Genomic DNA, 14589 nt, shown 5'->3' with positions numbered 1-14589 from the left:
CGTCCAGCGGGAGGCGGAGCGAGCCCAAAATGGCGGCTCTCAGGCTGGCGCGCTCCGTGCTGCTGGCGCTTTGAGGTGGTCGCCAGGGGTCGGGGGGACGATTTCCCCGCCGCGGGGGCCCTAGAGGATGAATCGAGGGCTCTGCTAAGGTTAGGCGGTGGGGGTGGAGAGAGTGGCAGCACGGGCTGCGGTGGAGTCCACGGAGCGGGATGTGCGAGAGTTACTCCAGGTCGTTGTTGAGGGTCTCGGTGGCGCAGATCTGCCAGGCGCTGGGCTGGGACTCGGTGCAACTCAGCGCCTGCCACCTCCTCACGGACGTGCTGCAGCGCTATCTGCAGCAGTTGGGACGGGGCTGCCATCGGTACTCTGAGCTGTGTGAGTACCGGGCTGGGTGCGGGAGGGCTGCCTCTGGCCAGTCACGAGTGACACCTCCGGTCTTCCCTTCTCTGTCTCCGCGTCTCCGAGGTGCTCGTCCTTTACCCCTACCCAGAGATCGGGCATTTTCCCGGCCTCTGACGCCCCCCGGATTCCACTGCCCCTGGAAACTCCAGTCATCCCTTTGGTGCCTCTTCCTCACCCACTAACTTCCCGCCTCCAGCCGGGACCCCGGTCTCAGCTCGCAGCTCCACACCCTCTCACCTCTTCTCTGATCGGAAAGAGGCATCGGTCTTTCTCATCATCTCGTTTTCGCTGCGTGTAGAACCCCCTCCAGAATGCCTTGCAGCCTCTGTTACTTTGGTCCTTTTCCTCCCTTGCCTGCAAACTACTACAACTAGTTGTCACAGGCGCTCCGTCTACCGGCCGTTTCTTACAAGGCTAGCCATTCTTCAGCTCCTAACAACACATACTCGTTGACAGCTCTGCTCCGTCGGGGACACTGCCTCTTCTTTCTGGATTTGTTCGTTTCGCAGAGAGTATCCCCGCTTTCTCTTTCCCGAGGCCAGCTTTGTCAGTTTCACTTAGATTCGCTTTCACTTACATCTCCGTTGCTCATTGATTTCCTCCTTGATAGTTTTATGTCGGTGGTTATCAACGTGAAGTGGAGGGAACACAGGCAGCTTACAAGGGTCCCCAGGTCGTCTGGGCTCAAGTGTTTATGATTTTTCAGGGAGTGTCCGGTAGTATCTATAGCTGATGGCATTTAATAATTCGGAATACTTAATAGAAACCACACAGCAGCGCACTAACGTGAAATAAGTGTGTGTATGTCTGTTTATAGGGGGAACTACCATTCATTGAAATTTCAGGTCGTTACTCCTCAGGTGGGTAAGCTGTAGAACGGAGTAAAGTGTTTCGTAAAATATTTTGCTTCATTAAAGTGGTTCCTAGATTGGAAACTTGAGACCCACAGATACACTTTACATCTTAGGCCCCCAATTCCATTTCAGCTCGCACAGTGCTGCCAAAATAATCTGTCCATAACACACATTTGATCGTGTCATTCTTAAAAAATATTTTAATGTGTACTCCATTGCTTACAGGTTGAAAGGTTCAGCTCTTCAACAGCACATGGTTTTCGTCGTGAGCTTTTTCTTACATCCTGCGGTTCTTACTGCAACCATGCGAACTACCTGCCTTATCCAAAACATTGTAAACTATCCATTCCTATACGTGTGGGGTTTCCCAGACTATCCTTCACCCCCTGATCTACTCGTAGTACTACTACTTCTATTTTGAGATTCACTTATCACTTGATTTGGGAAACTCATGTCATCTGTCCTCAGAATTCTGTGCCTATTCCTGTAGGTAACACCGTGTCTTGTAACTATCTGTGTCTGTTTCTCACCCTTTCCTTTTCTTCTCCCCAGACGATAACTTTATTGTATTCGTACTATATTAGCACTAGTACGGTGCCATCATATACTAGGCACCCAGGAGATATTTGCTGAGTAGATGAATGAGCTGACAACCTACTACAATACTAGCTGTTTAGTCACTTGACTTTTTGAGTTCCAAAATGTGTATTTTTGGAATGCTCGATTTCACTGATCTTTCTGATATAAATACGGCACTGCAAAGTAACTCTCATTCATTATTATCTTGAAAGTACACCACCAGCACACTGCTCTCTTGGCTTTTGCTTCTTTTCCTTCCCTCCCCCCGCTTCATGGTCCCTGAGTATACTGTTGCGGTTGTACACAGTCCAGCTTGTGTTTTTGCTACCACGTTCCCTAAATAAGGACAGATGTTCTGTGTTTTTAGGTAATGACACTATCCCCTGAATACATAGTTACCTTTCCTGCCTTATACACAGAACCAGAGTATGTGCTGGCACCGCAAGTAACCAGGTGTTCCAGAGTCGAGTAATCATTGCCGTGTGTTAATGCTAACCCCTTTTCTAATTACCCAATTTCTGTAGTCCGTTTGCTTGCTTTTAGTGACAATGTGATTATCAGGTTCATGATCATGGTTTTGTGACTTACTGAAAATGCTGGTTCCTGGTATACTTATTAGTTATGGACTAGTTTTAAGCTCGAATTTTGACCTCAGGTTACCACTGTGCAGTTTTCTCTTCTCCTCCTTTAAATCCTCTTTTACTTTTTGACAACATTCACTGAGCACCACTGAGAACTGAGCACTGGGACCCCTGGCACAGTCGATTAAGTGGCCCACTCTTGATTTTGGCTGAAGTCATGATCTCAGGGTCGTAAAATCAAGCCCAGTGTTAGACTCTACACTCAGAGCACTCGGTGCAGCGTCTGCTTGAGATTCTGTCTCTCTGCCCTTCCCCCCTGCTTGCACTGTAAACAAACAAATAAATAAATAAATAAAATCAGTCTTGGTGGGGGGAAGAACTGAGCACTGTGTTGGAGATACCAGCCCACAGGTTGTGGACTGATGGTATTTGCTCCTTCTTGAAAAAATTGCTCTCAAATTGAAGCAAGTATCAGAAGTTGCCATCAGTACATTTCCCTAAGTAATGGTTTGTGAAAGCATTCTGGGCAGGTGTTTCTCGCTGTTCTGTGTCATGTATTAAATACGTGTGTGTGCACTGAAAGTGGGTTCTATTTCCGAATGACTCTCTAGGACTAGTACTTGTGACAAGAATTGCACGATATAGGCAGTAACTGCAAAAGGAAGATGGTAAGGGAGAGATGGCTGGGGGTTGGGACAGGACGACTTCGTGGGGAAGATGAGAGTTGAATTGGGCTTTGACGCCTGCCTGCATAGACATGGAGTGGACGCCAGGCCAGAGAAAAGCATCACCTACGATACCCAAGTAGGACCGATTGTGATGAAGTACCAGTGAGGCGGCCAGCTTGAGCTGTGTGGCCAGTTCATGAGGACGGTGTTACAAGACACGTGAAATAGAGTGAAATCAGGTTTGGGAGGGACTTAGAGGAAATGAAAGCATGGTCAGAAACACTGTGCTTCTAAGGAGGGAAACGATGTGATGAAAGTGATCGTCTTAAGAAAATAGTGTCCTTGTTGAGTGCAAGAAGACTCAAGTGAGGACACCTGGAAACTGAACTGGAAGTGATAGTAGGAAGAGAGGGAAAGAAAGAGTTTTGAAATCTTTGGCCAGACATGGGCAGGAGGAGGGGAGAACCAGAGGGTCTTGTGTTGAAATTGGAAAGCATATAGAAGAATTCAAGATGATCGTTTATTCTGGACTAAGAGAATACCAGTGCTTTTCCTAGGAATAGAAGAGTCGAAATGCATATCTACAGCATTAAGAGGAAGAATGAATATCCATTTTATTTATCCCTGCTATTTTCTACATCATGGAAGTAACCCCGACTTGTAGCAAAATTGAGAGACAGTAGAAGTGTTTGAAGTTACAAGTTAGAGTCTCCTGCTTCTTTCCCTCTGCACTGCAGCTTTCAGCCCCTGAAATTGTTAACAGTTGGATGTATATCCTTCCAGAACTTTTTTATGTGGGCGTGAGCAAGCGTGTGTCTAATTTTTATAAACTTTGGGTTATTTTCATTTTACAGCATGATTTAATTTCAGACATACTGAATTTGAAGTGATCATAGGAAATTTCAGTTAAAAAACAAAACAAAAAAACACCACTTTCGTAAAGAGAATTTCACCTTAACTTTGTATCCTTCTGTTTCTATCCATTTTTGTATGGTGTCTTCTAATAACATTTAAAATCTGTTCATAAATTATCTCTCTGAGCTAAGTGTTTTCTGTAAATTTTCTTGGATTTAAAAAATTGATTCAGTGGCATAGTGTCCCCTCGTCCACAGGGAATGCGTTCCAAGACACCCCATTGGATGCCTAAAAGCATGAGTAGTACCACTCGCCCTTGTGATGAGGTGAAATGACAAAATTCCCACGTGGTGAGGTGAACCGAGGTGACTGATGTAGGCGTGGTGACATAGTGTTAGGCTGCTGTTGACCCTCCGATGATGAGTCAGGACGATCGTCTGCTGCTTCACCGCACTGACTGTGGGTCACCAAAACCAGACAGAGTTCAATCTGCGATGGCAGGGGAGGAAGCACTTGAGTTCATTCAACAAATACTTAGAGGACCACCTGTTTTAGGTTCCAGAGATGCATCCCTGAACCATGGTGACAATATAATGGACATTTACGTAGCACAGCATTCTAGTCGCTTGATAAAAAACAGTAGTGGTAATGTTTACTGGGCATTTACATTTCGTCAGTCACTGTTCCGTTGGTAAACTGCTTCTGATATTTATTCGGTCCTAGCCGACTGTTGTGTGAACGGTCTGCTTGTCGGATCCTTTTTCAAACTGACTTCAGGAAGCGGCTTTCTCATGTTTAAACAGCATGCTGTTTTGTTCAAAGTCTATTAAATTCTTCCCAATAACTCAGTCTTAAGTATGTGTAGCATATTTGATTCTGAGCTACCTGCGAACCTCATACTTCTTAATATTTTAAAAAGTATTCATGGAATTTTCTTAAAATAATTTGCTTGGCTCTTGACTTTGTTTCAGATGGCCGGACAGACCCAATTTTGGATGACGTTGGTGAAGCTTTCCAGCTTATGGGGGTCAGTCTTCATGAACTAGAAGACTATATTCACAATATTGAACCTGTGACTTTCCCACATCAAATTCCTTCATTTCCTGTTAGTAAGAACAATGTCCTTCAATTTCCTCAACCTGGAAGTAAAGATGCAGAGGAAAGAAAAGAATACATTCCTGATTACATGCCACCCATTGTGTCTTCACAAGAAGGTTTGTGATTTTTTTCTTTGTTTTTTACTCCTACATTTGTAACAATTTTAATGCAATTTTAATCTTACTTTTCCTGAATTATATAAAGTGCTTTGCCAACATACAAATTCTAGAAATGCAATCAAAATGTTTTAATGTTGTTTGCAGACTAGTCTAACCTTTCAGCCCACAAACTTGGACTGGCATCACCCGGCGGAGCTATGGCACAGCGAAGGTTATGTCGGATGAGGCACCTATTTCCTTTCTAAATTTTCAGGCATCTCTTTCCTTTCTAAATTTTCAATAATAGATGTATTCTATGGGAACAGGATATTAAATTGATTAGAAAATCTTTGCATCATAAAGGAAAATTGGGGTTGTTGTTTTCCTCTCCTCTTATTGTAAATGTGAGTTAGATGATACTGGAAACAGACAGTGAGTAAATATTCACTAGGCACTAGTCATGCAGATTTACCTTCATTTTTTAATGAGGAGTAGAAATATTTATTGTTTGGCCATATGTAATTTTTGATGAAAAAATAATAGCTAATCAGGCGTAGTTGTCAATCAAGGCAGAGTTCCTTCCTCCCTGCGTGATTTTACGTGTTGATCATCTAAGTTCACTAAGGTTCTAAAGAGATACATAGTAATTTCTCATCTCTCATGCACATAATATTTTTTCCTTGTAAAGGTGGAAAAGTTGCAGTTCGTTTCCTTTTTACTTGTATGTTTGCACCATTTTACTTCCGCCAGCAATACTCCAAGGTTCCCATTTCTTGTAATTCGTTTCTTATAATCTCCGGTTCCAATTTAATGGCATCTTGGAGCGCTCCCCATTTGTTCCATGGACTAGCTTTAGACTTGGAATAGTTGTACAGTCTGTGTGTCGGTGTTGCCCCATTTGAAAAACTGGGGAAGTACTGGCCCTATGTGGGGAGGGCTGACTGTGTGTTGGCGTCCCCTCCTCGGACACTGAGGATCTTGGGTGCAGGGGGACCCTCCCGTGGAGCGCTGGTGCTGTCCGTGATGGGTCAGGGAGGCAGCACCGTACCTAGGCTCCTTGGTAGCTGTATATGTGTGGAAATTTAGATAGGCAGATGTCCTAGTTTTCAGAGTTGAGTGGCTTGGGAAGCTGACTTGCTTCTCAGCTCAGCACTTGCCTGCTATGGGGTCTTGGAGATACTGGCTGAAGCAGGCATTGGTATCACCGAGCGCTTCACACAGCATGCCTTCCGTAGATGTTCTTAAACTGAGTGAAGTGCTATTTGTGAGTTTTTCTCTGTGGAAGTTCGTTGCTTCTTCTTTCCAGGCCTACTTTTGTACTAGTAACAGCAGCACTTGCAAATCCACAGATGTATCTCAGTCATCCCAACTTTCCATGGTACCTGCTTAAAATTCTCTCTCCTCCTCACCACTGATTTTGTTGTTGTTGCTGTTATCTGTAGCCTGTATCACCTTTGAGGAAATCTTGCTCTTTCTAGCCCCCGTGGGAGGTCTGAAACCCCTCATTCCCTAGTGACAGCGTCTTTGACCTTAGAAACCTGTATTTATTACAACTTCTCTAAACACATATTTGTTTATTTTAAAAATAATAACCATTGCATTTCAGTATCAACATTATCAAAGGAGGGTTTTTTGGGCAGAGGCCTGGTTAGTAGCTGGATTGCAGAGAATTCCGTTTTATAGACAGATCATGAATATCAAGCAGGCCAAGAATTTCCTGCTTTGCTCTTGTCCCTCAATGTGATTTAGTAAGCATCGTAGACATCTTCGTGAAAGCAGTGTGAAGTTAGCCCATGATACAGTAGCTGAAAGGCCACTCACAAGGACAAGAAGTACAAAATTTGCAATTGTGCTGAAAAAGCATGAATGGTAATTCAGTGCTGGGACGAACCTTATGGTGTTACAGAGGAGGAAACTGAGGGAGACGCGCTAACGTAAATAACCAGCATGTCAGCGAGTCTCTGGGTAACGGGTGATGATGAGTCTGAGATCGGTGAATTAGCGGTAAGTTTCACCAGCCAGGAATTCTGTGTGTGATCAGTTGGCATGTTTTTGAACCAAAACTACTATCTTCTCCATTTATAACATTTTAGTCCATTTTCTCTGGGCCTTTTGGAGCTTTCTAAATCTATTTTGTGGTTTGCATATCTTTCTGTCTCCTCTTCTGCCTCCTGTTTAACAAACTGCTTAATTTTTTTTTCTGGCCTTTTAAAAAATTTGGACTCAGATGAACATTTGATTAATCTTAACCCATGACTCACGCACAAGCTCATCATTGGTCCATACCTAACCTGCATTTATTCACTTAGAGAGTTTATTGAATCATTTTTAATAATGTGATAAGCCCTGCCAAGCTCCCTACTGAAAACTAAGCTGAGGACTTTGATAGTCATCAGCATTTAACTACTTAGTCCCTCTCGTTTTATTTTTATAGCCTCCAAATGCTGCACAAGGAAATTCATGGTTCGCGCTTATAAATACTGCCCCAGAATCAATATCAGTATGTACTGTAAGATACCAATAACGGAGTATGAAAAACAATTTTGGGATTTTAACACTGACTTCGGTCTGAAATTACTACAGTAATTTTTTGAGTCTCTCTTCTGAATTATTGAGGCCAAAAAAATCTTATTTCATTTAATTCATTAATATAAATTATAAACATTTTGAAAGGAAAATAACATAAGCCGCCTTGAACACGTCTTTCTTCAGCTAACGGTTACAGATTCCCTCAGGAGCAGAAAGATTGCTGACTCCTAAGGTGTGCACAGGGTCCCGAGGATGCGAGAAGTGATAGTACAATAAGATGCTTATCAGACCTCTTCCTGCTAGTCAGGGAGAAGGTTATAAAATGCAGTCCTGTGGTTACCATTTTTTAATATAGCCTCCCAAGTCAGTGTAATAAATCATTCACAATCTGAAATCTTTTTTCTCCACCACGGGTACAGCGTGTTAGAAAGTTCCCAGTATTCTGGTTAGTGGTGCGGAGCGCGGTGCGGACGTGCACACCTGTGATCATCCTGCTTGTTCCCCGGCATCCTGCTTGTTCCCCGGCTCCTTCATTTGCTTTTTAATTCCTTAAGAGTCACCGACAGGGCCAGACTTGGGTCATAAAATACAACGAGCGGAGTATGGTCACGAGACTACGCACTTCTCGATGGTTCAGCCGGGTTCGTGTCAGGAGAGCACGAGAAGAGCCTTGTCTGCTCGCAGCCCTGTGAGCGCTCTGCCTAGGGCGTAGCAGCAGGTGGCCGTGGAGGAAGCCTGGGCCCCCGGAGCCACTCGGGCGTGACTCAGTGGCTCCCTGAGTTAATCATCTTCCTGGCTTGCTTTGCCTCTCTGAACTCCATAGGCGTCCTCTGTAAGAGGTTTAGTAATCGTGCCGCATGGACATCCGCGAGCATCGGGTGAGAGCGGCGAGTGAGCCATTCGTGTAGACGTGGACAGAAGAGAAGGGCGAGTGGGCCGTTCGTGTAGATGCGGACGGCGCTTCCCGGAGAGGACGCGGAACCGTGATGTTCGTCCTCACTCGTAAGGAATTTCCTTCTCAGGTGAAACACAGTGTACATTTGTGAAGTGAGTCTTCAAGGAGAACTAGACCAGATTGGTGGTGGTCCTAGGCTCGGGCTGCAGGAACGCACAGGTGACAGGTGGGCTGGAGCAGATGCGGCTGAGGAGCACTCGGACCCCCTGCGGCTCGGGGTGACTCGGGAGAGGACACGGAGGGAATGTTTGCCTGTTGCATCCACTTGTAGGTTTAGACATGAGACCTCTCTGACGATGTTTTATAAACGCGCGTTTTGCTAAGACTGTTCCAGTGCTGATGGCTGGCACCCGGTGTGTTTTATCCAAGAACATTCTCTCCTCCGCTTGCCATACATATTTTCAGATTCACACGCGTAACATATTTTTTGCTCCCTGTTTTGTGGTGCTGAAGAATGTCTGAAAATAGCATATTATGCCAGAGTCATGTTTGGGTTCTGAGGGTGGTCACTGGATCGCTGGTCTGGGAGAGTCTTCTAGGCGGCCTGTTGATTGGTCCAAGCTGTCTGTGTGAGAACAAGAGAAGTAGAAGGCATTTGCTCGGCTTTCCTTACACTAAGAAACTTACCCATCTAACCTTGTACTTGGTAAAGATACTGTGATGTTTTGGGTTTCTGGTTTTTTTTTTTTAATTTCTAAATGGACTTTTTCTTTAAAATAGTTTTAGCTTGACCAACAACTTGAGAAGGTAAGTACAGAGTTCCCTTACATGCTATACCCAGCTTCCTCTATTACTAATCTTACATTAGCATGCTACCTTCATTATAACCAATGAACCAGTATTGATATGTTATTTTAACTAAAATCCATGATCTTTAGTGTTCACCTGATGTCCTTTTCAGGTTCCAGGATCCCAGCCAGGATGCCAATGGTTTTATTGTCTTGTCTTCTTGGCTCTTGTGGGCTGTGACTTCCTCAGACTCTCCTGGTTTTCGATGACCTTGACAGTTTTAGTTATAGAATGCCCCTCTCCTGGAATTTGATCAGACGGGGCTTACTAGATTTGGGGAGCAAGGCCACAGAGGGAAAGCTCACGTCATGTCAGGGGTGTGGGCTGTTGGTGCGGTTTACCACTGCCGAGGTTGACCTGGACCGCCTGGTTCAGGTGGTGTCTCCCCTTGAAGTTACTCTCTCCCTCCTCCCCGGGCTGTCCTCTTTGGAAGGAAGTCGCCACGAACAGCCCGTACGGAGTTGGGAGTTAGACGCCCCCCGCTACAGGTGGACTATCTTCGTAAATTAAACTCCTCTGCGGAAGTTCTTTGGAGCTCTTTTGATTTGTCTCTTCTCCTCCCCGGGCTTCCTATTTTCATAATCGAGCCCTTCTGAAAAATAAACATTTACAAGTTTAAAATAACAAAAGTAACAGGAGTGTTGAAAAATAAAACATTGTCCAGGTATATGAAGCATAAAAGGAAAGGTCCTCCTCACTTTCCGTACACTCCCAATTCCCACGAGTAACCTCGTTTAACAGGTATGAATCCTTCGAGATCTTTTCACATGAGACACTGTGACTTCTGAGTCAAGACTCGGGGTCCACTCCGAAGTCTGCCATTTATTTCTCAAGCCGTGCGCTCTGACTTCTACCCACATCCCTTCCTTGGAACGGCACTCACTGTGACCACCAATTCCTACCTAATTGGCTGACCTAAATGAAATTTTTATCCTAACCGCTCTCTTGGGGGAGATGTAGCTTTGTGAATTATTATAAGGCAGATACCTCTTAAACCACATCCTGGTTCACCATAAAACTACCCCAGAAGCTCCTCCCAACCGCATGTGCCCAGCCGCACTCACAGTGCCTTGTCCGTTCCCTCCGAAGTAACCCCATCTGAAGCTCACAGGGGTTACTTCTTGCCTTCAGTTCTATCAGTCAACTGTGTAGCCCCAGCCCCTTTAGCGTAAGCCACCCCACTTACATAATGATGTGTCTTCTAAGTCTCTTTTCCTATGCAGGCCCCTACCTCCCAGCCCAATCCCTGCCTTTTTCTTACCATTTATTTGTTGGGGAATCTGGGTCATTTGACTGGAATGATTGCCCGCAGTGGATTTTGCGGATGGTGTGCTCATAGTGCGGTCCAGTGTGTTTCTGCACATTGGCAGCGAGAATCTCAGGCTGGATCAGGCTCTGGTTTAGTACCTTCGGCAAGATACACGTACTGTCATGTTCCTTCGTCAGGAGGCGGATACGCATGTCTAGTTTTCACTTTTTTGACGTTAGCGGTGTTGACACTTATACTGCATAGACGCATTAATCCCTTGGAGTTGCAAGGTTTTTATTTCATTCTTTCATTAGAATAATTTTATCCGGGAAGCCTTTTGCTCATTCACTATTTAGTTATTTAGTGGCCCAGTTCAGACAGGGAAAGGAGGGTAAATGCTCGACGGTAAAATGCTCTTTCATTTTGTACACTCAGTTTTCAAGGTACTGAATTGGTTCCTTATCCATAGGTGATAATTATTTATTAAATATCATTATGAACTCGTAGGTTTAAGCATATTTGATAGGTTTCTTTCCTTACAATATTTACCCTTATTGCAACTCCGATTGTCCCCTCTTTGGCGAGTGGCAGCCTTTTCAGTCTGCCTTCTGAATCCTTTTCACATGGCGCTAGTAGTCTTTGATGGCATCCTTGTAGCCTGGTGTATCAAAATGTCGTAGGCTTATCTTGTGTGTTCTTGTCCCGCACTTGGAATCCTTTTCCAAGGAGTCCTGGCTTCTAGGGAAATGGCATTTCATGTCCATGATCTGGACACTCGGGGTACTTGTTAGAACCGTTTCTAGGCAGTAAATATTTGTACTCAAAAGTATATGCGCACATGTGTGTGAATGGATAGACCAGGGGCGGGGTGCCTCATGAGTCCGTATGGACATTTCCAATTCAGACTCAGGCCTGTGGGGTTTTTTACTATTCTGTCAGTAGATACTTTGTCCATAACTAAGAATTCTGGTTCCCAGGCATGAACAGGAGGATATAATGAGATCATCCCATAACCACACTTCCGCTCCATCTGAGATGACGCATACAGTGGTAACCCTGATACTGTTGTCCTTCATGATTACTGGAACAGGCTAAATATTTTTTTCCTTTTGCTCTCCTGTTACTCATCCCGATTGTCTGTGATCGCACTATATGCACACCGTCAGCTCATACAGCTACTTTCCTGAGGTCTGTCACCTCATTCCTGAGTTTTTCTAATGTTCATTTGTGTTCTTTCATGCCTTTTAGACCATTTCAGAAGAGTCCAGTAGTGTTTTCATCTGTCTTTTTGAGTGTGTGTTTCTCATGTACTTTTGTTGTCTGTAGACATGTTGTCCTGGTGTTTAGTCTCCGTTTTCTTAGGGAAGCTGTGTGTGTATGAGTGTAGCTTCGGAACATCTAGAAGGAAGCTCGCAGTGCTCCCTCTCCTGTTCAGTGTGATGCGCAGGACAGGCAGTTGCTCTCTGGGATTCTCTGTTTTCTTGCTCCCCTTGTATTTGGATCTTCTCTTTCCGTGATGCCAGTTTCCCCTTCTGCTTGGTCGTGATGTGGTCCTAACAAGTCTCTTCTCAGTGGGCTCTGTCCTGGGCAGAGCAGTGGCGGGTCAGACGTGAAAGCTCAGGACTGGACTCCTGAGCCTCCATAGCCCCTGCCTTGGCTTCTGTGCCCACCACCCCCCTTCCTGTCCTCATCCTTGGAAGAAGTCACACCCATGCAGCTTCTGGGCCACTCTTCGCACGTTGGTCCTCGAGGCTTTCAGGGAGCACCTCCTGGCTTTCTGCGGTTCTGCTCTCTCGGGCCAGTCTCCCCGCGGCTTCTGGCCATGTGCCCCGCACAGACAGGCCATACTTAGCTTTTGTGGCCCTTGGTGGTCGGCCCTCATCCCTCGTATTTTGCTGTCGCTGCGTGAACTCTGTCCCCTCATTATGTTGCTATATTTTTATGTGGCAGTTTGGGCAGATCCCAGAAGTACTTTGCCACACCTGCCACTTTTCTTCCCAGGATTCCCTTCATTGAACCTTTTTGCTGAATTTATCACTGTTGGGTACTTCTTTTTCTTCAGAGACAAAATACTCCTTAATTCATTCTCTGTGCCTTTCATGGGCTCATTTTCATGACTTTTCTGCCTCTAAACTCTGGCTGCTTCTAAAATTTGGTTCTGGACCTGTTGCTTGTCTCACTGTATACAGTTTCAGTGGGTGATCGAATCTACTTTCATGGTTTCAAGAACCAGTTGTATAGAAGACTCCCCACACTGCGTCTCCTACCACGCCTCTCAGACTCTCTATCCTCTTGGCCAGCTATTTATTGGTTTTCTTTTTCTCAGGAACTTACACTGGTCTTGCTCCCTCTTCCAATCCGACATTTATTCTACGTTCCACCTCTTATTGCACAAAACTAAAGTCCTTTGAGGCTGCCCGAGAAGTAAACTCAAGACATGGATCTCCTTAGGGAAATTGCTTCAGATGTGGTGGAAACTGTCCCAAAAAGTAACCTGCCCGAAGTCCCACAGTTGTTGAAGGGCAGAGAGGTCAAGTCCTAGATGTCTCAGTCTTAGCCTACTGTCCTGTGTACCCTTTATCACCTGGTATTATTCTCAGAATAGAGGTATAAGAAAAGAGAAAGGTTTATCTTGTGACTCTTCAAGTTTTTTTCTTTTCTTTCACACTGACCTCTTGAATACTGGTTACTGGGGAAAAGTCATGTTTTGATAACATCTTATTTGATTCTCTTACTCATGTTACTTTTCTTCCTACTTATTGTCATCCTTTGAAATAGTTTTTATCTAGAGCATAAGGAGTACAGGTTTTTTAAAAATTGGGTCTCTCTGGCTTTGCATTCAAACCAACAAAATTAGCCCTAAGGTAGAGATGTATGCATTTCAAGACAGAGGATAAATGTACCATCATGCTCAGATATAAGAGATCATAACTTATAGTGGACTTGGTCAGAATTCTCTTTCCTACTCAATTTTTTTCCTTTATTCTCTCTGGATTTATAAAAAGAAGAACACATTTCCAATATTACAGAAAGATAGTTTTTATGTTTCTAAACCCACAAAATAATCATTTCAAGTGTCTTAGAAAAATTAAGTATTTTGATATTTTACTTACTATTTTTCCCTTGCAGGCATCCAGAACCACAACAACAACAAAAAAAGATTTTGTTATTTTTGCCCACAAATTTCAAAATCTCCGGAAATTAAACATCTCTCTTGTCCAGTTACATTTTTCGGAATATTTCCCACACTCATGCGTGTGCACGAGTGCGTGTGCGTGTGTTTTAGGAGCAGGAGGTCAATCAGTCGTGGGGCAATAGATGTTACATGGCTGATAGTCTAATGCTTTTGTTGTAAGTTAGGATTTATTCTGTCTTGCTTTCCTGAATTTGAGTCTTTTCAGGGCAGTAATTGCATTTTCTTTAACTAATTACCTGCCCTGGCTACATAGAGCTTTCTTTTTTCCTGATAAAGCAATATGAAGTGGTTTGCTTCACTTATAGTGCCTATCAGCTGCTCTTGTGCCAGTGGTGCCACAGAGGAATCAAAATCACTTCGTCATTCGTTCACATAGTTGTGGAGAGCCTGCTGTATGCCAGCCATGCTGCGTGTTTCTGGAGATACAGAGCTGAACGGAGAAGAAAGGGCCTTCCTAGAATCCGATCTATATGGAGAAAGAGAGATCAGGCTAATATTTACATATGATTTTAATTTATAACATGGGATATCTACCCAGTATTCTGTAAGGAGTGAGGGAATCAGTGGCTATTTCTAAGAAGCTGGGACAAGCTGCTTAGATTAGTGAATTCTGGTGACAATGAGAAGGATAAACTCAAGAGGGAGGGGGCTGTGGGGAGAATGTTGCTAGAGCTGCTTGTGGTCATCCAGGGCAGAGCTGTGGGGCCTGCGTCCTGACTGCGATGAAGAGGAGGGG

At 44.4% G+C, this 14589-nt stretch overlaps 1 protein-coding gene across 1 annotated transcript in view; it reads left to right on the top strand.

Annotated features, from left to right (window-relative positions):
- The first annotated feature begins 3 nt into the window (after positions 1 to 3).
- TAF3 (TATA-box binding protein associated factor 3) overlaps positions 4 to 14589 on the top strand; it is a 174651-nt gene continuing 160065 nt past the window's right edge. Inside the window, exons 1-2 of the mRNA XM_032349786.1 lie at positions 4 to 375; positions 4911 to 5153. Coding sequence (XP_032205677.1) covers positions 210 to 375; positions 4911 to 5153 — 409 coding nt within the window. The 5' untranslated portion in view covers positions 4 to 209. The remainder of the gene's footprint in view (positions 376 to 4910; positions 5154 to 14589) is intronic.

The sequence above is a fragment of the Mustela erminea genome, chromosome 6, assembly GCF_009829155.1.
Source record: "Mustela erminea isolate mMusErm1 chromosome 6, mMusErm1.Pri, whole genome shotgun sequence".
Lineage (NCBI taxonomy): Eukaryota > Metazoa > Chordata > Mammalia > Carnivora > Mustelidae > Mustela > Mustela erminea.
Note: the sequence above shows the minus strand (reverse complement) of the source record. Positions and strands in the feature narration are given on the sequence as shown.